Source organism: Rhinoraja longicauda, chromosome 27 (assembly GCF_053455715.1).
Source record: "Rhinoraja longicauda isolate Sanriku21f chromosome 27, sRhiLon1.1, whole genome shotgun sequence".
Classification (NCBI taxonomy): Eukaryota; Metazoa; Chordata; class Chondrichthyes; order Rajiformes; family Arhynchobatidae; genus Rhinoraja; species Rhinoraja longicauda.
This window is the reverse complement of record NC_135979.1, coordinates 12,589,078-12,615,370: the sequence shown is the minus strand read 5'-3', so window position 1 is coordinate 12,615,370 and position 26,293 is coordinate 12,589,078. Positions and strand designations below refer to the sequence as shown.

Here is a 26,293-nt window from a genome sequence, read left to right as displayed (position 1 = left end):
CAAAAAAAGTATCTATACCTGGCTGTTGTAACATATTGTAGTTAATAATGATCAATTTTTAATCATTTAATTGTTAATTTTTGCAATCACTAGATTGAACTTACAAATTCATAGCATTTTGGGGAAATAGAATGGCCTAGATTAGACATAAAATTTGGATAAACTTTAAAACAGAATAAAATATCTTTTATAAGAAATTTCTTTCAGGAAGAAAGGCGCAATTTTTAATCACCTTATTTAAAATAAACAAAGAGTCATTTTTCGTAATATCAGAAAACCTTTTATTGACGTTGTATCAATACAATCAAGTAGTTTAGTTTTCAAAGAAGACTCCAGCTTTCAATTCAGATAAGAGTGCATTTTACCAGATGCTATTACAGTGCAGGTAAGTATTTACATAAGAAGACGTCCTTCCACATCAGAAATTGATGACTATGAAGGTGAAATTCTCCTCCTGACAAAAAGACGGAGAATGACTCTCTCTCATCAATATTAATAATTCAATAACATAATTATGGGATTGTCCAGGTTTACGAATTCGTGATTGACGTGAAAACAACCGTCCATTAAAAAATACATATAATCTAAAGTTGCATATATATATATAGTGTTGGACATTTTAATGCAATTTCTTCATTTTGGAATAATTATTCTGGCATCTGATATAACAATAGATCAATAAAGTGTAATGTATAACTGAATTTTAGACGACAACTCTGTTGACTTTGGTGTAGAAGAATGAAGGTATCAGATTGTGGTCTCATGTTGCTAAATTAGCAAATTCGTATAGTAAACATTAACAAATTTATTCTGCTTAAAATTCAAAGCTATTGACTTAAGCGTTAATCTTTGAAATAATGGGTATCTCTTGTGCATTTTGACATTACAGATGTACACCTTGGGCTTTTTCATAATTGCTGTAGTGCTTATGTTTTGTTTTGAAATATAACTTCATGAGCTGGTAGGAATTCTGTTACAAAATATGTTACAGCCCTGTGGTTATAATTGAAATTTTGGAGAAATTATCATTCCACTTTATATTTTCTATATAATGCACTAAATTTTATTACCTTAGCTCCAAATTATGTTCTAATAACTGGGACTAAATTATCAGCCCATTCCTTCAAAACCAAACTCTGCTGTGCAGTTTATTTTAATTATGTTGTTTCAATGGGTAATATAAATTTATTTTTCACAAAGTAATGTGTACAGTCAATCTACATTGCATAAAAATAATTGTAAGATCCTATAAACAGAATTCTTCCTGGCATCATTTCATTATCCAAATTGTCTTGGGTATCAGTTTGATTCTGTATAATCAATTACTCCAACTAAAAGTTCAAAAGTAAATTGAACTCATTTACTCTTAACTATTTTGTAAGCAATGTAACTATTATACTTCAGAGAGAATGTCTGGAAAGGACTGGTAGAACATAAAACAGTTTTAAATGTTTTTTTATGCTCATTATTATTGATTCATAATCAATCACATTACATCATAAATCTATTCCATACTCAATTTTCATCAGCCACTTAACATTTCTGCTACACATTCTGAATTTCATTACTAAATGAGCATATCAGTAGAATGCTGATATTCTATTCATCTCATTGGTATATTTAAAAATTCTACATTTCCATTTTAAATCTAATTGGACATTTAAATTCTATGTGCTTGGATTACTTTGCAATGTTTTTCCATGTCAGTGTAAGTATTAACAGGTCAGACAAAGAAGAGGCAGAAAAGAAAACCTAGGTAAGGCATTTGCAAATGAACTATCCCAAGTAATTCTGCGGTAATACATTTTAACTAAGTTTTACTACCAAGAATTATTTTTAGCAACAAAACTAATTTAGCCTATTAAGATCAGAAAATGTAACCATGAAAAGAACCACACTGCCCGAAAGTTCATAATGCCAATCTGCACAAATACTCCTTGAAAAATATAAAATCTACTGTTGTATAAATGTCACGGCTCAGGAACACAGAAGCCATGACATAATCTGGTGTAACATGTCGGCAAATGTAACACATTTCTCATATGAGGCATTGTTCACAAATAGGACTTACCGAAATTGGTGAATCTCAGCAATGTACTAAACCTTCGAGGATCTACCAGCATGCAACATAATAGTGATCCCATGGTCCATTTGCTCCAAGGTGCCACTAGATCTCTACTCCCTCTTGACTGGAATTCTTTGATAAGGGATTCTCATCAAGCTTTGTGTTATGAGCTTGAAAAAAAGACTAAACTTTTCACAGTCTTTGCTAGTTTGAAAAATAGTGGCATGTGTGCATGCAGCGGTTAAGCTGCCCTCAAACTGTTAAATTACTACGTGACTACACTAGATCTGTCACAGAGGTGTCTTCACTATGTGAGAATCATAACAATTTATGATCTAGAAGGAGGGTATTCATTGTGAATAAGTAATCTGAGATCACATCAGCTGGGATAATTTAGTAGTTCATTGGAAGGAATGACAGATTGATTTCCCGTTTTGTCTCCTCAGTTGATGATTTGTTAGTGAAATGTTGGGGTGCACCACATTGTGATTTGGGTGTTAACCAATGAACAGCACTCTCAGCTCTGAGTCAGAAGTTTGTAGATTCAAATCCCATTCCTGAGACTTGAGCACCAAATATATGATTTGACCGGATAGCAACCAAACAAAGCTTTTCATTGTATATCAGTACACGTGACAATGATAAACCAATGCCAATACCAATACACTGACAATAGTTATTTCATTTTGGTACAGTTCAATGTTCCTTACCCTTTCATTCCAACTAAATTGATGTTTGGTAACATCTCAGATCATGCAAAATACATAAAACTTAATGAGTACAAAAGAAACATTTACTTGTACTACATCCGTTATCCATCAACTTTTTTGTCAGCATAACATAACTACAAGTTAATTTGAAATTTAAAATTCAAGCAAGTTGCAGTGCCGATTATACCATTCCTCAATATTTTAATTCTCAGTCAGTATACACAGTTGTCTGAATTCACAATGGAACACCACCTATCACGTATTGCACTTAAAAAGATGTGATTATAATAATTAGAGTACAACTGTGTAATATGATAGTTTGTTTCTGTCAATGGTATAAATGTGGGAAAAAAACAAGAAATGCATCCTTACTTAGAACGTTACTCAAAATAGCACAGGGAATACAAGTGTCACATACATCATATCAATCTTCATTGACAATGTTTTTGCCTCTAACTGATCATTAAAAAAAAACAGTTCCACATTAAATCCCTTATAACATAAGCTGAAAATGTGCAGTCATTAGGGAAAATGTCTGATGTTTGTGGTTGCTATAATATGCTGATTATCATCCAGAGGCTGTCTAGACTTTTTTTAATACTGGAACATGGTAGCGACATATAACACTTGTATGTTTTTCCAGTGTCCCTCTTAATACAGTTTATTACTACACAATATATAAATCCACTAATTCAAGTTGATCAACGTTATGTTGGGCAAAGTAGGAATCCTGAGAAAGAGGAATGAATGTAATCAGTGGAATATAAACCATTAGCTTGGTCTGAAGGCATCTGCATCCACACCTGATCATGTTCTTTCAGTTCCAGGACCGCACTCCCTGATGCTTGATCAAGGTATCCTTTTTTATATTCATCATATGTGTATGTTGCAGGCACATTATTCTTGTATAGTGCCACCCAGATACTGGTTCCCTTCACGTGCACATGATAAGCAAAGTAGTAGACACCTGGAACTTGACAAGTAAATAGTCCGGTTGATGGATTATAACCATGTTGTCCATTATACAAAATCCTATCAAACTTAATGGGGATGCCTGATGGTGGAAATGATTTTGAGAGAATGGCAGTGAAAGCTGGAGCTACTCGTGCAGACATTTCTCCTCTTTCATATTGTGGTTTTCCATGTTTTCCATTTCCTGGTATTGATGCACCATCAACACCACCATGCAGGCTAGCAATACGTGTTGTATCCCCATTAATGATGATGCCGGGCGGGCCTGGTGGACCTGGAGGCCCAGGGGAGCCTTGAACTCCCATTCTTCCTGGAATGCCAGGGTTTCCCATTGGACCTACTGGACCTGCAATACCTGGTAATCCTAATTTTCCATCTCCTGGTAAGCCTGGTGGCCCTGTATTGCCTCTGGGACCAGGTAAACCTATTGGTCCTCTGGGCCCTGTTGGCCCCAGAATTCCTGGAATTCCTGAAGAACCTCTGGGTCCTGGCTGTCCTCCATGCCCTGGTTCTCCTTTTGGTCCTACAGGACCAGCTAATCCATGTGTCCCAGAACCTCCTGCAGGTCCAGTGTCTCCTTTTGGACCTATTTTACCTGGTGCTCCTGAAGATCCGTGTAAACCTTTTTCCCCGGGTACACCAGGTTTTCCAGGTAACCCACTATATCCCTGATCCCCTCGGATTCCTTTTGGCCCTGGTGGCCCATTTAGCCCAATTTTGCCTTCAGGCCCTGGTGGGCCATGCCTTCCCATTAACCCCTTAGAACCAGTAGGCCCTGGATAACCTTGCCCACCCTTGGGGCCTTGCTCACCACGTAAACCACTTGCACCTGGTTCACCGTTGGGTCCTGGAGCACCTGGTGCCCCAGGAGGCCCACGCTGACCTTTTAATCCATTCATTCCTGGTTTTGCATACCCTGGAACTCCAGGCAAACCCCGAGCACCAGGAGGTCCAGGCTCACCTTTATGACCTACAGATCCTGGGATACCTGGTAACCCATTATGACCTGGTTTCCCTATGCCATCCAATCCTGGCTTTCCTGCAGGACCCTGAGGACCAGGTGGTCCTGGATGTCCAATTTCTCCACTGGGTCCTGATTCACCTTTCTCACCATGGACAGCAGGTAAACCATTAATTCCTGGTTTTCCCAAACCGGGTAACCCTGAGGGCCCAGATTTACCTGGACTGCCCTCCTTACCTCTTGCTCCTGGTATACCCGGTTTACCATACCCAACCTCACCTTTGGGACCACGTTCCCCTGGAGCACCAGGTTCTCCTTTCTCACCAGGCTCTGCTCTAGGTCCAGGGGCACCAGTAATCCCTGGGGGTCCTTGCTTCCCAGGGACAGAAAATCCCACAGGCCCAGGTACTCCTGGAAACCCAGCTGGGCCTCGGGGTCCTTGATCTCCTCTGGGTCCTTCATCGCCCTTAGGTCCAGGAAACCCTTTGATACCTGGCTTACCAGGTATTCCCGGCATTCCTGGCTTTCCAAAGCGTGAAAATCCTGGTGTCCCTGGAGGTCCGGTTGGGCCTGGAAGACCTGGTTTGCCATATCCTGCATTGCCTGGCATTCCCGGTGGCCCAGATGGTCCTCTTGGTCCAGGTTTTCCTGGTGCACCTTTATCACCCTTGAGATCCGCCGGAAGAATCACTGGAATTTCTGTTGCAATAAAAAATGCAAAACCAAGTTATTTTATACAATTACTGTGGCATAGTGGCAGACCAGTTGGCCCATTAAGTCTATACTGAAACCTGATCTTATCAATCCCAATGCAACCCCCCTCCCTACCTTTTGCCTTGACCTCCAACTAATGTCATGCTTCTCCCAATTCCCCTTTGACTGCACTGATTGATTCTGTTTCCACCATTCGTACAGGGCGCAATACATTTCTGGTTCTGAGTATATATCCACTATATCCCTCTTGGATCTTAAGCCAAAAGATGTTTAAGTTTTGGGGGTCATTGAACCATCTGCTAATGGGATATTTAGTCAATCTGCCAAGGACAGTCACGATCTTGTGCATTTCAATCAAATCTTCTATTAATTAACTTTCCTCAAAGGAAAATAACACCAGCCTCTCAAATCTAAATTTATAACTGGACAGGTTCAACATATTTGTACTTCTTTTGCAACCTAATCCTCAATGAATTCAAAGATCCCATCTGCTTTAATAACCACTCCTCAGTTAACACTTCCAAAAATTGAATAAACAATTAAATATAACTCTTGGTAGTCACTAATATGACAGAATATGTTGACTATATTATTTTTTAAAGTTGTTGATTCATTCATTTTTTTAATGGAAATTCAAATTGAACACAAGTAGTTTCATCATCTACCACAAACCACTGAAATATATTGTTTAATTTCTAAGAACTTTGCTGTTAGCACAGTAATGTTAAATGGTTTGAACAAATGCGAAGGCAACATAGCTCTTGCATTAAACCCATTGACATACTAATCTGCTGCTGCAAATATTTTCACTAGTTTCCCGCTTGAAAGGTACAAATATCATTTTGAGTGCATGCAAACTCAACGAACTTGTCTTTGAGGTACGCAGGACGGAAACAGGCTGCTCAGTCCAACTTGTCCATGCCGACCAAGATGCTCCATCCAAACTAGTCCCATTTGTCTGTCCCTAGCCCATATCCCACTAAGCCTTTCCTCACCATGTTCTTGCCCAAATGTCTTTTAAATGTTGTTATCGTACCTGCCTCAACTATTTCATCTGGCAGTTTGTTCCATACACCACTACTCTCTGTGTGAAAACATTGCCCCTCAGGTTTCTATTAAATCTTTCCCCTCTCATCTTAAACATATGCCCTCTCATTCTTGATTCTCCTACCCTGGGGTAAAGACTCGGTGCATTCGCCTTATCTATTCCTCTCATGATTTTATACACCTCTATAACATCATCCCTCAGCCCCCTGCACTCAAAGGAATAAAGTCCTATAAATTTTGAAGAGAAGAATTATGAGATGTACCAACTAAATATAATCGGAAGTATGGTATTCCTAACAGGTCTACCTTTTTGCTTTAGAAATCATGATGCATCCTTTATTGAATAAATGTAATTGGTGGAAAAAATGTTAGCCACTGGTTAAAAATCTAAATCCTCAACCTCCTTCATCTAACTTATTAATGCAACAAAAAGTTAAATCACCGTCTGATCATTTTAAAAATATTTATTTTCAGAAAGCGAGAAAAGTTGGCTAGGTCATATGAATTGGCCATTACCCAGTTTCTGTGATAAGCTGAGAGTGGTTATTTTGCAATAGTGTTAGGTCAAAAATTCAAGGATGGAGACCTATGAATGATAACGGATTGACAGTGCACGACATGAAGGGAAACCAATGATCTTAATGCTCAGTACAGTTGGGACCATTTCCCAATGTACCATTTCCCAATAACTTTGTTGCAATATATCTAACAGTTGGTGCATTTTACCATTTGGAAACATTTGGATGGCATTGACAGGAGAGCTACATTAAAACACAAAAATACAAATCATTTAATCACAGCTCCTCTCTATTCTATGTTCTATATTATGCTGTACTTGTGTGAATTTGGCAAATGCTATAACTGTTTCCAACTTCTTTGTTTGAGTTATCTGTGATAACTGAAGATAATCAATTGAATGAAATGAGTCTTAAACACACCTAGATATTTAACCTGGATTAAATTGATCAATTAAAATACAAGACATTCTCTAGCATAGCACAGTTTAAAAATTAATCCTTACCACTAAACCTCAATTACATTGAGACTTGTTCCATAAACAAAGAATCACTTCATTTTGTTGTTAGCTACAGCTTTCAATAGTGTATCCCTCTAGATCTAACTCCAATAAGCAATGGTAACAGGGCCGCAGTAAGCAGCATAGCTACTTGCTCCACTCACTGTCTGGTGTTCAGGGCATTTTAACCAACATAAAACATTTATCCACATGTTAATGACTGAAAAAGACCATTTGGTCTTCATTTACAAAAGTCTTCTCTAGGTCTTATCTAATGGCTTTGGGATTAACTTTTACCCGGTTAGGTAATGGGCCAATTCAACACAGCCTTCCAAAACCACATAATGAACTGACAGGACCAAACCAAGTATCAAATCAGGAAGACTGGTGGTGACTGACGTTTTTGGCACACATTCACAGAACACCACTGCACCTAAACAAGCAAACCAGATTTCTCTGGAGCACTTACAGAGTACAGTTTCAAATTTCACACTTGCTAATTCAATAATGCTGAAACTGAAATTAAGTGTTTAAAGAATAAAATCAATTACAAAAGATAAAATGCCCTTTTTTCTGTAGTTATTAACTTTAAAATTATTCCAATTTGTAATAATTTTAACTTAAAACTTAAATTATTCATTTGATAATATTCTGATATAGTGATGTCTTTATTTAATTATGTGGAGTTTTGTTCACTGTATAATATTTTGAAATGTTGACCGTGAAAGGCACTCTATCAATTAAAGTTTTTCCTCCTCTTATTTGTAACATATTTAAGTGAAATGAAATTTGTGTTCCTGTAAGTTGGCAGAACTTTTGCCTTATTTCTTCAAGTAGGAGTAATGGTTATATGGCCTTGTGCAATTGAACTCTGTCATATTATGGTGGATACAGGAATAGCAAGCAATGAATTCAGAACCCAGTGAACTAGCTTCAGAAAGTCAAGAGAAGGTTACTTTTCATCTGTACTTTCAACCAGTTTTGTACTTCAACAATTTAGTAGGGCTCTTTTGCAAAGATGTACAGCTCTTAAAGCAGCGAGCATTTCATTGTATTCCAGTCTTCCGGGAAAATGTTTAGACCATTGTTACTAAACTCCCTTTGGCCAATTAATTATCTTTGAATAATGGCCTGAATTTTGCAGGGAACTGCCAGAATAACTATCTTCAATTGCACCTGTAAAATTCAACACCATTGAGATTCTCCTTAGAAGATAATAAGTCAACTTTCAGGGGTGAGTCTGTGAGCCTATTGCCTCAAAATCACCAGGTTCTATAACTCTATAAGAGTTTTCATAACTCAATGACTATGAAAAGAATGGCAAAACATTTCCTATGCAATGTCTAACTTGGTCCAGCACCTTTCATATGGAATCTTCAGTGTGAATGAGGGGGAATCCCTGCTACTTCCTGTTCCCAAGCTAAGTTCTATAATGAATCCAATACAGTATAGGAGCATAACTGACAAAATGGCAAACAGCTGACCACAGCTTTGGAACTTCCACACCATATGGAGAATCTCAATACCAGACTTCTTCTGAAGAAGGGTTTCGACCCGAATGGTCACCCATTCCTTCTCTCCAGAGATGCTGCCTGTCCCGCTGAGTTACTCCAGCATTTTGAGTCTATCTCAGGAAGATTTTTTCTGAGTCAATTAAGATAAAGATGAAGCCCATAGACTGTTTCTAGGATTACACGGAATTTCATATTTTTTGCAACAAACTCATTTAACAAATTGGTGGTATGGCGCTAGCCGGTGGTTAGTACTGGTAAGTCTGAAGAAGGGTCTCCACCCGAAATGTTACCCATTCCTTCTCTCAAGAGATGCTGCCTGTCCCGCCCGCTGAGTTACTCCAGGATTTTGTGCCTATCTTCGGTTTAAACCAGCATCTGCAGTTCCTTCCTGCACAATATTTATGCTTTACATTGTTTTTCATCATCCAGTAAAAGAAAGGTCTTAATCCTGCTTAAATAAATTTACAGAAGCTTCTTTTGCTACCACTAGATGGCAGTTTACTCCACATAATTCAACGTGAGAATTACTTCCCGAATGAGGTTTTGTGCACATGTTATATATTTTTCTGAAACAAAGTGGTTACAAAATCTTTAATTCCATATGCAGGCATAGGGCAAAATTTGCAGTTACATACGACACAGCTTGGAATCATTATCCCCTGGGACAAAGCAGGTCCTGGAAACCTTCAGTCCATGAGAACGTGGCAAGAAAGAAAAATAAATAGTGATAATTCAGAGAATTATCAATGTGATCCTCATTCCCAGAAAACAAACCAGTCGTCATGAGAGTGCCCATTGTGCAGGAAAGAATTGAAAATAAATTTTACTACTTTGTTTTATTCCTTCTATAAAATGTTTGTATAAAATGTTCTATAAAATTTTTGTGTGTGACAATTTCTCCATTAGGAAATTGGGTCAAAAGTGTAGATGATTAAGGATTGGCAAACATCGGAGGTTGTTATGTACATTCATTACTAATAGGTCATATTTAGCCGTCTGAGACATGTTTGAGGGTTTGGCTTTGTGCAGGGGAAGAAACATCAATGGGAAGTGTTGCCAACATGTCTGACCTTCCTAAACAAAATCTGGAAAGTTATGTCAGAGAAGGAAAGGGTCTGGGATTTGAAGGCTGCTCACATTTTCATTTAAAAAACTACTGTGAAATATTTATCAGAGTATTTATATTTAAATTGTGTCTTGAAGGATACTCACCTGTACGAAACTCAAACTCCCAAAGGATGAACAGGTTTATGGACTTTCAAGAACCTTTATTAAGTTTTCATTTATTCAGCTTTGCACGATATACTTTTGATCTGGATCCAGTACTAACTAAAGTTAAAGTTTAAAATAATATAAGATTTTGAAAGTCATTTGGGAATCTGGTCGTTGTTCAGTAGATTCTGTGAGTCCGTATACTTCTTGACTTGAGCCCCAATCCAGCACCCAGATAAACCATAAACATTCCATGATTTGGAAGCCTGAGTTTTGCTGAAAACCTTTGGAAGCCCTTTGAAGTTAAATGAGGATAGACAATAGACAATGGACAATGGGTGTAGGAGTAGGCCATTCGGCCCTTAGAGACAGCACCACCATTCAATGTGATCTGGGCTGATCATCCACAATCAGTACCCCATTCCTGCCCTCTCCCCATACCCCCTGACTCTGCTATCATTAAGAGGATCGAACTCTCTCTTGAAAGCATCCAGAGAATTGGCTTCCACTGCCTTCTGAGGCAGAGAATTCCACAGATTTACAACTCTGAGTGAGAAAGTTTTTCCTCATCTCTGTTCTAAATGGCCTACCCCTTAATCTTAAACTGTGGCCCCTGGTTCTGGACTCCCCCAACATTGGGCACATGTTTCCTTCCTCTAGCATGTCCAATCCCTTAATAATCTTATGTTTCAATAAGATCCCCTCTCATCCTTCTAAATTCCAGTGTATACAAGCCCAGTCGCTCCAGTTTTTCAACATTCGACAGCCCGCCATTCTGGGAATTAACCTAGTGAACCTATGCTGCACTCCCTCAATAGCAAGAATGTCCTTCCTCAAATTTGGAGACCAAAACTGCACACAGTACGCCAGGTGCGGTGAATTAATTACACATTTTACCAAAATATTCTCTCATTGGTAAAGAACCGTATTGTTAGCTGGGAAGCGTATAGGTTATTGGCCAGCTGAAGTGTCTAACTTAGCTGTTGCTCCAATATCAGTATCATTTTGAAATTTGTAGTGGGTTCTATAATTTTGGAGTGCGAGGTGTTGAGACTGAGGTACGTGAACTGCAAGGACATTCCATTCCTGAACATAATGCTTCCGACAACTATGAACATAAAATTCCTACAGTCCCTCTTGTTTCTTCTATGTCCAATATTTCATGTTTCTACTCGCATACAATGTATACACATGAGAAAACATGCCAAGGTTTTCTAATGCGCAAAAGCAGAATAATATTCCTAAAGATATACACAAAATTCTGAAGTAATTCAGCAGGTCAGGTAGCATCTATGGCAAAAAAGGATGGGTGACATTTCGGGTCGTGACCTTTCATCAGACTGACTTTTCTTATCGTGTAGGAAGGAACTGCAGATGATGGTTTATACCGAAGACAGACACAAAATGCTGAAGTAACTCAGCGAGACAGGCAGCATCTCTGGATAGAAGGAATGGGTGTAATTTTGGGTCGAGATAGTTCTTCAGACTGAGTCAGGAGAGAGGGAGACACAGAGATTTCGCTTCGGCAGTTTACACCCCAGCGGTATGAATATTGACTTCTGTAACTTCAAGTAACCCTTGTTTTCCCTCTCTCTCTCCATCCCTCCCCTTCCTAGTTCTCCGACCTGTCTGACTGTCCCCCTGATTAAATTTTATCTCTGTATGCTTCGTTGACAACTTCTCTTAGCTAACAATGTTCTATTCTACATTTTACTTGATCCCTTTGATGTTTCATTTTCACACTTTACACTTCCTTATCCCTGTGTCTCCCTCTCCCCTGACTCTCAGTCTGAAGTTGTCTCAACCATAAATGTCACCCATTCTTTCTATCCAGAGGTGCTGCCTGTCCCTCTGAGTTACTCCAGCATTTTGTGTCTATTTTCAGTTTTTCTTATCTCCAGTTCCCTTCCTTTTACTTTCAGTTTCATCAAGGATCCCGACTAGAAAAGTCACGCATCCTTTTTCTCCAGAAATGCTGCCTGACCTACTGAGTTGCTTCAGCACTTTGTGTCTATCTTTGGTATAAACCAGCATCTGCAGTTCCTTTTCAACACATAATATTCCTGATATTGATGAAAGCTCTACAATTTAAGAACATTCTTAAATTGAGCTCCACGATCAAGCTTTTGTTTAGCCCTTTTAATCTTTTCTGTTAAAACTGGTCCACAAATGCTATGTTTCCTTTTGTGAACCATCTTCCTTAGAGGTAAATAAGCTGACAAGAGATTTGTTCCCTGAACTGCTAACACTATGTCTTTGGATGTAACAGTTGTCTTATTTTTGGCTTGAGAGAATGAACCACTTTTGACATTAGACTGTTATTCTTCTGCTTTGTGAACTGTTCATGAGAAGAGGAGAAGATTCCAAGCCATCACCAAAAAATGTAACATGCAATCTGCTGGAGGAGTTCAGCATCTTTGAGGGGAATGGAGTTGGCAATGTTTCTGGTTGGAACTCAGCATCAGGACTAAGAGTGGAGATGGAAGACAGCCAGTATAAAGAGGAGACAAGGGCCAGTGAGTGATTAGTGGACTGACGAGGGGGTAAGGATTGCTGCTCCAGATTCCAGCATCTGCAATCTGTTGCATCATCAAAAAAATTGGACTTTTGTTTTAAAGCATTTTCCACGCTTTGTCTACAGAGGTGTTAATTTTTAACCATAAGAACAGTATGCGCAAAGCTTTTAATAATGTTGCCATAGCAAAAAAAAACAATGAAAACAGAGGAATCTGCAGAAGTGTCAGATATTTGTTGTTTCTCTGCGCTTAGAATTTAAACTACTTGTCGCTGCTTCTGCACCAAAGGTGGAAACTACAAATGAGCATGTATTTTGGAGGACTTAATTTATTGCCCATTGATATGTTCCATACTGCATTTTATTCATATGGTAGGTAAACATTCCAGATTGATTAGTAGGACTGGCTGTTACAACCCCTGAGGTTTTGCACTACAATTGACTTGCATGGTGTTGTTCTTGGGGGTGACCACTAGGTGATGTTGCTACCATTCAGACACATCTTCAGTTGTGTACCTCAACGTCACTGGGTGTTTCGGCCTTTTATCACAAGACACCCTAAGTTGAGGCAGGCCCACAGCAGGGTGATCAGACCTGGGTGTGTGTCTTATGGTTAGCCTCTAGATGGTCACGTGGCAGCCCAGACAGCATCTCTTCTTTTCAGCCACAGCCAGTGCCTGCTTCGTTCGGCGGCATTAAATATTTTTAGATTTAGATTTAGAGATTAAGCGCAGAAACAGGCCCTTCGGCCCACCGGGTCCGCGCCGCCCAGCGATCCCCGCACACTAACACTATCCTACACCCACTAGGGACAATTTTTACATTTGCCCAGCCAATTAACCTACATACCTGTACGTCTTTGGAGTGTGGGAGGAAACCGAAGATCTCGGATAAAACCCACGCAGGCCACGGGGAGAACGTACAAACTCCGTACAGACGGCGCCCGTAGTCAGGATCGAACCTGAGTCTCCGGTGCTGCATTTGCTGTAAGGCAGCAACTCTACCGCTGCGCCACCGTGCCGAATATAATATATAATTTAGCTTCCTACACATTAATGGATTATTAGAATACAAGAATATTAGAATAAAAATGAGAACCTCTAGGGTAGCGTTTCTCAACCTTTTTACCCTTGCGGAACTCTTGAAATAATTTTCATGTCTCGGGGAACCCCTACATAAAAATTATTATATATCTTTATTGATATCTTTCTCTTTCATAAACTTAAAGTTCGTAAGGCAAACATAATATATTTTTCTGACAACTGGTTTAAGCAAAAAATAACTTGCGTTTTTCTCGTTTATTGACAAGGCAAAAAAAACTGAAATCAAACTGCTTGAACCGTAAACTTTTCATAAACTAACAAAAACATACATAAACACAAACCTTTCATATACTAACAAAAATAAACATAAACATACTTAAATTTTTTTAATTCATATAACATCCCTAAATGATGGGCAAAAATTTTCATGTATTGCACATGTGGGCGCCGCCATTTTTGGCACCATTATTCAAAGTCCGGTTGGCACGCGTGCTCAATGTACAGGAGCAGTTCCCGCCAACCGACGTCCCTCTCCTCTCCTCCCCTTTCCCGGCCATTTTTATGTCCTGGGGCTCCTCCTGCAACCTACCTTGAAGGTGCTGGAGGCATTACCCCGATTCACCCTCCTACCGGCCCACTGCTGGCGCCTGAAGTCTCCAGCTCCCTCCTGGTCCCGTCGATCGCCGAGCCTTTGAGCGGGTCCCTTCGGGGCGGGGACCGCGCTGCGGCCGTGGCACCACGAGAAGACCTCCGCCGCGTGGCACCTCAGGGAATGCTGCCATTAAAATTGGTTCCAATTCCATCACTAGCTAACCTCCTAGTTTCGAAGATAGACACAAAGTGCTGGAGTTGGCCTGTCCAAATGCAACAAACACACAAACACTAATTTCTCTCGGAACCCCTAGTGATCTCTCGCGGAACCCCAGGTTGAGGTTGAGAAACGCTGCTCTAGGGTATTAGTAATTAGGCTTTCAATTTTTGTCTCCAACCATCTTGAAAGACTGGGGAAATTTCAAAGAGGTGCTTATTTCAAAACACATGAACATAGTTTTGAAATGAGCAAAACCATTTGAACTCCTGTGTCTTCATCAAATGTTGCAGCTTTAAAGATAGCTTAGGAATTTTAAATTAAATGAGACAAGTCCATTTTGACCATTCCTTTCATACAGTTTGCCCAATTTAATCTCTTAAGAGATGTGAATTCAGAGAAAAATTCCAAGAAGGCAAAGTTCTTTGAAATGTCTCCCTGGATAGTAATGCAATGTTGAAGACTACGTTATTTAATGGTTCCCATTTGCATTCCGCAGATTTCTCTCTGACGTCTCAATTGCAAAGTGACCAAAAGGCATTCCATTATCTGTCCACATTTGTTGGTCTGGTGGCCTTAAATCCTGTTCTAAATCAGGTTTTAATCAAGATCCCGATAAAAGAACCAAATAAGTACTTTCAGAAGGAAGTTGTCCCTCATGTCTACTGCTCTACAGAAAAAGAAAGATGTCTTCCAGTCTTTTAGTTTAGTTTAGTTTAGTTTAGAGATATAGCATCGGCCCATCAGGTCCGCACGGACCAGCATTCCCGCACACTAACACTATCCTACACTCACTAGGGACAATTTACATTTATACCAAGCCAATTAAACTACAAATCTATACATCTTTGGAGTGTGGGAGTAAACCGAAGATCTCAGAGAAAATTCACACAGGTCACGGGGAGTATGTACAAACTGCGAACAGACAAGCACGCGTATTCAGGATGGAACCCGGGTCTCTGGCGCTGTAAGGCAGCAACTTTACTGCTGCGCCACCGTTGATTTGATTTTTAAACTTTTTTTCTCCTTGTCCCAAATGGTGTAATTTTTTCATTTCAGTAGGAAGCAGTGAGCCAAAGACTCATCTGGGAACTCTTGATTAATTGCTGCCTTGTGCACAATAAAACAGGCCAATCACTGTGAAACTGCAAACTGGTTTGAGAACATTTATCTTAATTATTATTTAAAAGTTGTAATGTCAAGGACCAATCTTAACCTGAATCTAGGTGATTATTCATGTGAAAGTGTCTAGTCTGATCGACATCCGCATGCTTGGTAAAATGGCAGCTCTTAACCATGCCAAGAATATCATTCAAATTGTTACTTAGTAAATCTTGTGTTGGAAGGAACTGCAGATGCTGGTTTACACCAAAGATAGACACAAAATGTTGGAGTAACTAAATCTTGTTCTTGTAATGTGTGGGCTCTTCAGATTTCCAAAATAAATAATCCTAATTTGCTCTGCAATTCTGCCACCTCGGAAACATCAAATTCAGGTTTAGAATTTGCTTTAGACAGAAATATTTAAGTGAGCAAAATATTTAAGTGATGGGGGATCTCAGTTGGTCAGGCAGCATCTGTGAATGGACAGAGGACGTTTTGAGTCGGGATTCTTTTCCGTTATGTCTTTGATATTCACATTTCTGCTTTCACAACTAGTTCCACCACTCTGCACATCTGACCAATTTGGATGAATTATTTGTGTTCTTCAATGTAGCATTTCCCCTGGATCCAAAGAACTGCAGATGCTGTTTTACAAAAAAAGAGACAAAGTGCAGATTAAACCACTAGTTGTGCAAACTAATGCAACCATTGCCAGACTTTAGAAACTAATTATTCTGCTAAACCTCGAGAGCCATTACGATATTGAAGATAGACACAAAGCACTGGAATAACTCAGCAGGTCACGCAGCATCTCTGGAGAACATGGGTAGGTGACGCTTCAGGTCCTGACCCTTCTGGCAAGCTTTCTTTGGGAAAAGATGTTAAGGCCCATGTACCTTCACGGTTGTTATAAGATCCTTTTTACATAATTTGAGGAAGACTGTGATAAGGAGAATTTTTTCATGTGTTCTCAGTAACATTTCTACTTCAGCTGATGCTATTACAGATTCTCAAGTCACTCATTTGATTGCTATTTCTGAGAATTTGCTGAGAGCAAAATTGGATGTTGTGTTTCATGAATTTAGCAGTGACTCAAACAAGTGAAAAGGTGAAATACCTCATTGACGAAGGTGTAGTGGGATGTCCTGAGATCACAAAGGGTACTCTATTAATGTTTAATTTAGAGATACAGCATGGAAACAGGCCCTTCAGCCCACCGAGTCCTCACCGACCATTAACCATTTCCCTGTTATCCCACTTTCTATGTTATCACACTAGTTCTATGTTCTCCCACTAATGTAGCTTTTTCCTTTTTGTTTTAAATGTATTTGCAGTTGATTGTTACTCTAATGTGACGTGCCATGTTTAAGGCCAAATCTACAAAAACTGTATCTCTTTCATCTTCATGTATTTGCTCTTTGAATTTGCAGGATCTTAGGAAAAAAACTCCATTTCATATTCCTTCTAAAAATCTTTTGGCCGCCTGAAGCTATCCCAAGGTGGTCATGCTGGTAAACTTGTTAATAATCACAGTTGTACTTCTAATGTTTAACAGAGCTGGCAAAACTAATTTACTTCAAATGTTCATAGATCTTCATGATATAAAAAATATTGTTCTTTTTAATTTCCGATAAGCAGGACAATTTACTGCTCTGAGTCTGGCTGAATTGATAAAAATTACTGACTGGATAACTATTTCAAAAATGCACAACCTCAAAATACCTCGGGAAGTAAAAATGCACTACCTAATGGGATAAAAATAAATCTAAAGGAGTCACCAGAGTCAAATTAAATAAAAACTAGTTGGCTCCCACTTAAACTGACCACATAAACTGAAATGAGAATGTAAAGGGTTACATTCACAAGGGACATCAGCCAATTGTTGTTAAACTGTCAATATTGGAAAATCACATAAATGGTAGCATGGTGGATATGATCTTTTATTCGTTGTTTAATCAAGCTTTAGTCTTCCAAGGTTTTTTTGAGTTGTGGTTCAGGCATCCATCGTTCATTGTTTTCTTTTAAATTGCAGTTTAACTTTAAGTTATTTAAATTGCCTAATTTATGGGAGAAGTTGCACATCTGAAAATGTAAAAATATGGAACATATTAAAATATACTTTACATATGGCACTTTAATGATCTGTACTGGCAGCGCAGGCTGTGATTTTACAAAATTATTCAAAGTGATAAATTATATACATCTGTGCAGTTTCATATTTATCCATCTTAGAGCCTTGCGCAGATTGAAATTTTCACTGCCTTTTCTGTACTTCAGCATGGGTCAGTCTGGTCAGTTAAGTTCCACAGAGTTTGATTGAAAGTTTCAGCAGAGAAAAAAAAACCTTTGCCCCAGCGAGTCCACACTGACCATCGATCGCCTGTTCACACTAGTTCTATGTTACCCCCACCTCCGTATTTACGACCTACTCATTAGGGGTAACTTACAGAACCTACAAAACTGCACGTCTGATATTTGCTCACTGGGAGGAAACCACATCACCTGGATTAAATCCACATGGCCAAAGCTTCTTGAAACTAAAGCTTCCCACAATAATGCTAAGACTTTGTTAAGTAAATGGCTGAATGTAGGGATGGGAAAAGTTTGCATGCCGAGGAGTAAGTGGAGAATGTTCCAGGAACGGTTTGTTGATAATCGGCTTTTTTATTTTTGAGTTTTCCTTGTTCTTTCATAAAATGTGGATACAACCAGCATCTACTGCATTTCCCTAATAGGCCCTGGATGTCGTATTCGAGGCCATGCAGAATTCTATCAATGCTGAAGTCTGTTGTAAAGAATGTGATAACAGGGCACTTAGCAAGTATCAATTGGATGTGATAAAATTAACATACCAGATTTAATAAAATGGTGTTTGGAGGTTTGTTGAGGATATAGCTGGTGGAATAGATAAGGAACAATAGATCTGGTGCTTATGGATTTTCAGAAGGCCTTTGATAAACTCCCAAATTTAAGAACTTAGTGTGTAAAATGAAAACACGTGGATTGGAGGTACTATACTACCGTGGACTGGGAATTGGTTGGCAGACGGAAACAGTGTAGGAATAATGTGTCAGGCACCATCTATAGAAAGAGAAACAATTAACGTTTGACATCGAAGATTCTTTATCAGAATGGACCTAAAACATTGGTTGTTTCTCTTTATACAGGTTTTGCCTGACACATTTATTCTTACTCGTACATTTCCCACATAATTTTCCCACTTCCCAATTAATCTTTTACATTCAATGTCCTATGAGGGGTCTTCAACCTGAAATGTTAACAGTTCCTTCTTCCACAAAAATGCTGTCTTACCTCTTTCAAGATGGCAACTGACTGGTGAACTGCTGCAGGGAACAGTGGTTGGTCCCCAGTCATTTCCTCTACATTAATGATTTGAATGAGGATCTGTATGTAATATTTATAAATTTGCCAAAGGCCAGACGGGTTTGAGAGTTTAGGAAGATGCAAAGAGGTGGTTCAGCCATGTTGAATCAGTGAGCAAATATAATGCCAACACAGTATAAGATGGTTAAATGTGAAGCTATCCACTCCGCTAGGAAGAACAGAAAATAGTGTATTACTTAACTGGTGATAGTTTGGGAAATTTTGATGTACAAAAATCATCTGAGTGTCCTGCACGCCAGTCGCTGAAAGTAAAGATGCAGAGGCAGCAAGCATTTTAGAAGGCAGATAGTGTATTAGCTTTTATTGCAAGATGTTTTGAGAACAAAAAAATTGGGCCAAGAAGGCCTGTGTTCACTGGAGTGAATTAAACAATGCTCGACAGAATGAATCCCAAGAGGTTATTACCTCTGGCTGTGGAGGGTCTGAAACCTGGAGTCTCAGAATATGGGATAAGACAATTACAAATAACATGAAGAGAAATGTCAGCACTCAGAAGATGGCGAACGTGAAACTTTCCCCAATTGTGGAGGTCAAGTTGCTAAGTATATTTAAGGAGAAGATAGGTTCCTGCATACAAAAGAGAATGCAGAAACATATTATTGATATGAAGGTACTGAGTGCAGGGATAGACTCAAGGGAATAATGACCTCCCTCCTGCTCCTATTTTTCTGTAGAGCAGCTGTGAGTAAAATACCTTGCTTGCAAGTCTGGAGAAGGATATCTAGGCCAGACAATATGTGGATGCCAGATTTCTTTCCCTGAAGGATATGAGTGAACTGTTGGATTTCTAGTAGTTTCATGATTACCATCTCTAGCAGTTTGTTTCATATCTTTAATCAGATGAATTTAAATTCCTTGAATACCATGGCTTAGGTCTCTGGATTAAGAATCTAGTAACAGAAGCAAAGTACTGCAGTACCTTTTGGAAGTTGAGATATGATTGAGAATTAGGCAGAACTTTGTTAACAGAGCTGTGGAAAAACGGCTATTTTGGGCACTTATCAATAGTTTTAGGGTTTATCAAAGCAGTGATCGACAAGCATGACAGAACATAATGGCACAAGAATTGGACCTTCAACCCACATATCCATGCTGAACATGACGCCACCATAAACTGATCTCAGCCCGCACGTGATTTATCTTCTTCAATTTCCTGTATTTCCATGTGCCTATCTAAAAGCGTCTTAAATGCTACTATCTTATCTGCCTCCATCATCACCACTGGTAGCACATTCCACCCACCATTCTCTGTGTGAAAAACTTTACATTTTGCTCCTCTCACCTTAAAGCTATGCCCTCCAGTCTTCGACATTTCCACCCTTGGAAACAGATTCTGACAGTTTACCCTCTCATCATTTTATAAACCTTTCAATCTCCAACATTCCAGAGAAAACAATCAAAGTTTGTCGAACATCTAAGTTAGGGAACATCTATCGCCCAACAGATCTGTTCTGTAGTGTATGGCTCAAAAATCCATCCAACTTGTCACCTGGAGAGCTTTTTCAATGTTACATTATCGCTAATGTTTCCACCATTATGTCAGATTATAACTCCCGACTAATCCAGATATTGGATTATGGCCAATGCCCCCTAATCCAAGCAACCTTCTGCATCCTCTCCAAAGCCTCCACATCCTGTATTGGGGCGAAGAGTATTGCATACAACCCTCCAAAGGCGGCTTAACAAAAGCCTATAAAGCTGCAACGTGAGTTTCTAACTCTTGTACTTAATGCTCCAACTGAGCACACCACGCGCCATCTGTACTATTCTATCTACTTTTGTTGCCACTTTCAGGGAGTTATGGACTTGTACCCCAATCCCACCCTACATCACTGCTGTTAAAGGTCTTGTCATTAGTTTGTCATTAGGTTTTGTATAGTTTCTCCTTACACTCGATTTCCCAAAGTGCAACACCTCACATTTGCTCAGATGAAACTACATCTGACATTTCTCTGCCCATTTCCGTAGCTGATCTATATCCATCTGTGTACTTTTACAGCACTTACTCACCGTCCACAACTCAATTTTGGTGTTGTCTTCCAACATATTGACCAACCCCTCTACATTTATGCCCAAGTCTGAAAAAAGGTTCTCGACCCGAAACGTCACCCATTCCTTCTCTCCAGAGATGCTGCCTGTCCCGCTGAGTTACTCCAGCTTTTGGTGTCTATCGCACAACAGATCTGTTCTGTAGTGTATGGCTCAAAAATCCATCCAACCTGTCACCTGGAGAGCTTTTTCAATGTTACATTATCGCTAATGTTTCCACCACTATGTCAGATTATAACTCCCGACTAATAGAGATATTGTGATCTGAAAAAATCCTCCAATTCTGTACCACCCCTGTGAAGGGAACATCTTTGGCTTTCTGTGGGACTACCAGGTCAATAAGCATGCAATGGATGTCAGAACCATCTCTGTTGTAAAATAGGGGGTTTCATTCTCTCTCTCGGCAGCGTTCAATGCGTTTGCACCTTGAACATAATCTTCTACCTCAGGACTATCGTTATCCAAAAAGAACATTTCCATCCCCTTCCATGTGAATAATTCCATTGCTCAACTGAACACTCCCAGGCTGTCTAGATACCTGGTATGTACTACAGCTTCCTTCTTGTCTCTTTTCCCACATAAACCATAACAATGCCGCACTATCTCCTCTGTGTAATAATTCTCCTCAAGTGAAGATTGTTTACTCCATGCTAAAGCCTGTGCAGGTCTTTTTTTTTGCTGGTCACTGTCTGCACATATTTATCAACATGATGTACACTGGCAAATCTCAACACTCTGCATCAGTTTCTCACCTTGACTGCGGAATGAGAAGGTCCCTTGATGGCAGCTATTAATCAGCCATGCTCAGTTGGTGCAGCAAAGAGTATCTTCAAACCGCCATCTTTTGCCTATACAGATACAAGTCAGCTGCTGTGACAATCTTTGTCTCCAGTTGTGTACTGGGAAGTGGTCTGTGAGCCGGTATGGTAGCCCTTGTACTTTAAAAATTGGCCTGTGAACCAGTATATTAGCCCTTGTATTAACTAAAATGACCTCTGGTGAAGCCTTGTGGTTCGACCCGTCGCCTGCGGTCGATGAGAGCGTGGGGGGAACCGCCATGAGGGGGAAGAACAATGGACAATAGGGACACGGCTATGGGGGAGGGCAGGGAGGGGGTGACCAAAGGAGGAGCCGGCATACTTTGTAACTTTGTCAGTGCCGTAGGTGGCCGTTATTTGCACACCTTGGGTATGCAAGCAAAGAATTTCACTGTGCCTTGTCACATGTGACAATAATGTATTCCATTCCATACCGAGAACTTACTGCAGACTTTCAACAACTATGATGATGTTATCACCTTATATACTCTTAGCTTATGCATGTAAATGTATCTCAGAACCCCATGGTGCCAGGTGGGTTGTGGACTACACCTGTGAATGACTGTGAACAGGTACATCAACAACCCTGCTCAACCTGTATTTCGCCTCCAGAGTCTTTTTCTCTCTTTTTGTGCCCCTCCCAGGAGGTTTCTTGGTTCACCTAACATCAGTTGTGTATAACGTAGTTAAGGTGGCTAATAAGATCAAAGGCCATGTATAGGAATAGATTTTCCAATTGACCAAAAAAACAGCTTTTGTGATGAACTATCCATTGTTGAAAATGTAATCATATTTCCATTGCGATAATGGAAATACAGCATTTTCTTTAGTAAGTTCCATGCTTTTTTTCTTAAAGAACACAGAATCAGAAGTTCACATCTATTCCTTGTTTCTATCACGTCCTTGGCCAAATTTAATAAAAGTCTGATTTAATTTTATTGCTTACATACCAGAAGTGTGATTGACACCATAGGGAATGTTCCGTGGAAGCAGTTTTTCCTTTCAATCGGTTTGTTTATTTGGTTTACTTTTTGTGAAGTTGTTATTGTGTTTTTTACTGATTCCTAGCTAACTTACTTGACTTCCCTTTTAACTGCATGGGAAATTATAAACATCTGCCTTATTGTGTGGAATCCTGTGTCGTGCCAAAAATGTGACATGGTTGCGTTAATCTGGAGATTGCTGCTGTCGGGATTGCAGGTGCCTCTGGTAAATTAAAGCAGACATTGTTGCTAACAGCTCGAACACGCAATGAAATCAAAATGTTTAGTCATGGAGAGATTTCCTTTCCTCAGCAAGAACACAGAGACTAAACTAATACCAGACAGTTCAGACCTCTATAATTCAAACCATGTTATTTCTTCCTGAAGAACTTTTTATCCTTGATTAAAATGGATGATTCCCGTGAAAGTAATCATCCGTCTTGTTGAGATCTGTTCACACAAACGTTGAGGATTCCTGAAAAAACTTTCAGAAACAAAATATAATGTCAGTCAGGCTATGTCACACCATATTCCCGATAGATGCAAAATGCTGGAGTAACTCAGCATCTCTGGAGAGAAGGAATGGGTGACGTTTCGGGTTGAGTGTCTGAAGAAGGGTCTCGACCCGAAACGTCACCCATTCCTTCACTCCAGAGATGCTGCCTGTCCCGCTGAGTTACTCCAGTATTTTGTGTTTTCCTTCAGTGTAAACCAGCATCGGTGGTTCCTTCCTACACCCATATTTCTGCTTTGGTAAAGTTCTTTTGGGAAGGAAACCTGCCAGCCTTGCCCAGTCTGGTCTATATGGTTTTCTCTTAAATGCCCCCTGATATCAAGCCAATCAGTGGCTCAAAAATGGCAATGGTGTATCCAACCACGAACTAAAAGCCTGGGATAATAATTATTGTTGTCAATCCTCAACAGTATTTTTTTACACCCAATTGCCAAATAAAGCTTGGAATCACAACAGTCAAAAATGAGCCATAACATGATTTGAGAACAGGAAGAATATCTCATTTTCCTAAATCATTAGTAACAGAAAACGTGACAGACTCATTCAGCAAAAGTAAAGCTGTTAAATATTCTCTCATAATTGTGGCAGAAAGGCAGAATATAATTTTAAGTTGTTGTAACAATAAAGAAATACGGTATATGTACACCCTTAATATTTGGAGATGGATTGACACAATCAAACTAGGTGGATGCATTCTATTTTATTGTTGTTCACCTCCAGAGATAAAGCAGTAGCAAAAGTTGTTTCATACAGGAAGGCTAACGATTATTTTTCTGCTGATACTGCACAGTTGATCTGCCGCACACCCATCCAAAGTTTAACAGCTCTGACATTGTTCTTTGGCATCGGTCAGAAGATCGTTAAAGTACGAGATGGAATGAAAGAACAATGTGAACCAAAGACACATCTACTCCAACTAAACACACTCTCCAGTGGTTAACAGGGGAGAATTGGCATAGGTTACTTTATTTGAAACATTATCTCTGCCTTATAAAATCCCAAATATGATAATGCAGACGACTTAAAAATATTTATGCTTCAGTTCTATTTTTAAAAGATTTTTACAGGAGTACATTAAAATGTCACATAGTTCAGTGCAAAGTACAAATCTCAAGGCTCACCAGCATCCAAATGCATTTCAATAAACTCTATTAACTCTACAAGTCAAATACGAAGTGGAAAGCAGTCACTAAATCTTTTAAATGCTTAAAATCAAAACACTGGAGTGGAAAAAATCCAGGTTAAAAATGGCCTAAGCAAGATTATAACCAAATACAGCCAAAGCTGATGTTTAGTTGATGCATATTGAGGTTCAATGTCATCACCATACAGCAGTTACCCATGATGGATCACATGTTGGTATCTAAACTTCACTCAGCTCACCAAACATGGTTGAAAATTGTTCATCACTGCAAACTAACTGTTGCAACTCACAATCTACCCACCAACCCCATCAATGGAAGAGTCACATTGGGCTATTAGCTACCTCACAACCTACAAAACCGGGTCAAAGTAAGTGATCCTCAATCCCAAAGGATCTCCATTGAAAAATATAGGAGTCTTGGGGTGTACAATGTATGTAGACAGTATACTTAGTTGCAAAATGCAAACACTTAATACTCCATCTTTAATAGGACATCTTTAATAACACATATAGTTGTACTATAATCTCCTTGTTCTTATACTCCATGCCCTAGGTGTTGAGAGCAAGTATCTTTAATGCCTTCTTAACCACCTTCTCTGTCCTCAGAGATCCTTTGACATGCACATCTCTTTCCTCAATGCCTCCCAGTACTTCTATTTATTGTGCATGTCCTATTCTTGGCGGTCCTCCAAAAATGCAGCACCTCAGAGTTTTTGGATTAAATTCCATTTCTCTGCCCATTTTATGAACTGTTCAATATTGTTATGTGGTTAAAAATCACCCTAGTCATGATCAGCTGCACCTCCAATCTTCATGCCACCTGCAAACTTAATAATCATACATTCCACATTAACAAACTGTTACTGTAGAATGTTAAGTTGGAAAACGGCCCCATAGCAGAAGCGTCCACATCACGGGGCTGGAAACTGGAAGTGTCCTGAGCTAATTCTGCTACCACCATCACCTATTGTACAAGTGATGGCTCCCCCTGATTGTTGCTGGAAGCTTGCGTCCTTTTCAAACATCGATGATGGACACGAAAGAAGAAGTTGGAAAACAAACAACAAGGATTCCAGCACAGGTCCCTGCAGTATACCACTGGTCACAGATTTCCAATTACAGAATTAGCCATCACCCTCTGCCTCCTATCTTCAACGTCAAATCCAATTTGCCAAATTATAAGTTCATAAGATCATAGGTTAGAGAAGCAGAATTCGGCCATTCAGCTCATCAGGTCTACTCCACCATTCAATCATGGCTGATCTATCTTTCCCTCGCAACCCCATTCTCCTGCCTTCTCCCCATAACCCCTGACACCCTTGTCCCAGGGATATGAGAGGAAACCGGAGCACCCAGCGGAAACCCACGTGGTCACGAGGAGAATGTGCAAACTCCACACAGACAGCACCCAAGGTCCGGATCGAACCCTGGTCTCTGGTGCTGTGAGGCAGCAGCTCTATCAGCTGGTCCGCCCTGGAACGGAAATGCTCAGATTGGCAACAGCATGCAAAGTATATATCTTATCTCTCCTTTTCTTCCGAGCTAATCTGTATTTAAAACAGGAGGGAGAAAGAAAAGGACAGAGCAGTTGGCCTGACATTAGCCGAAAGGAAAATGCTAGGATTTATTATTAAGGAAATTGTAACTGGACATTTAGAAGATTAGACAATGTCAACATGGATTTATGAGAGGTAAATCAC

At 39.5% G+C, this 26,293-nt stretch overlaps 1 protein-coding gene across 2 annotated transcripts in view; it reads right to left on the bottom strand.

Annotated features, from left to right (window-relative positions):
* Positions 1 to 304: 304 nt before the first annotated feature.
* Positions 305 to 26,293, bottom strand: part of col8a2 (collagen, type VIII, alpha 2) — a 172,146-nt gene continuing 146,157 nt past the window's right edge. For both annotated transcript variants that reach the window (XM_078423168.1, XM_078423169.1), the window contains exon 3: positions 305 to 5,407. In XM_078423168.1, coding sequence (XP_078279294.1) covers positions 3,483 to 5,407 — 1,925 coding nt within the window. In that variant the 3' untranslated portion in view covers positions 305 to 3,482. The remainder of the gene's footprint in view (positions 5,408 to 26,293) is intronic.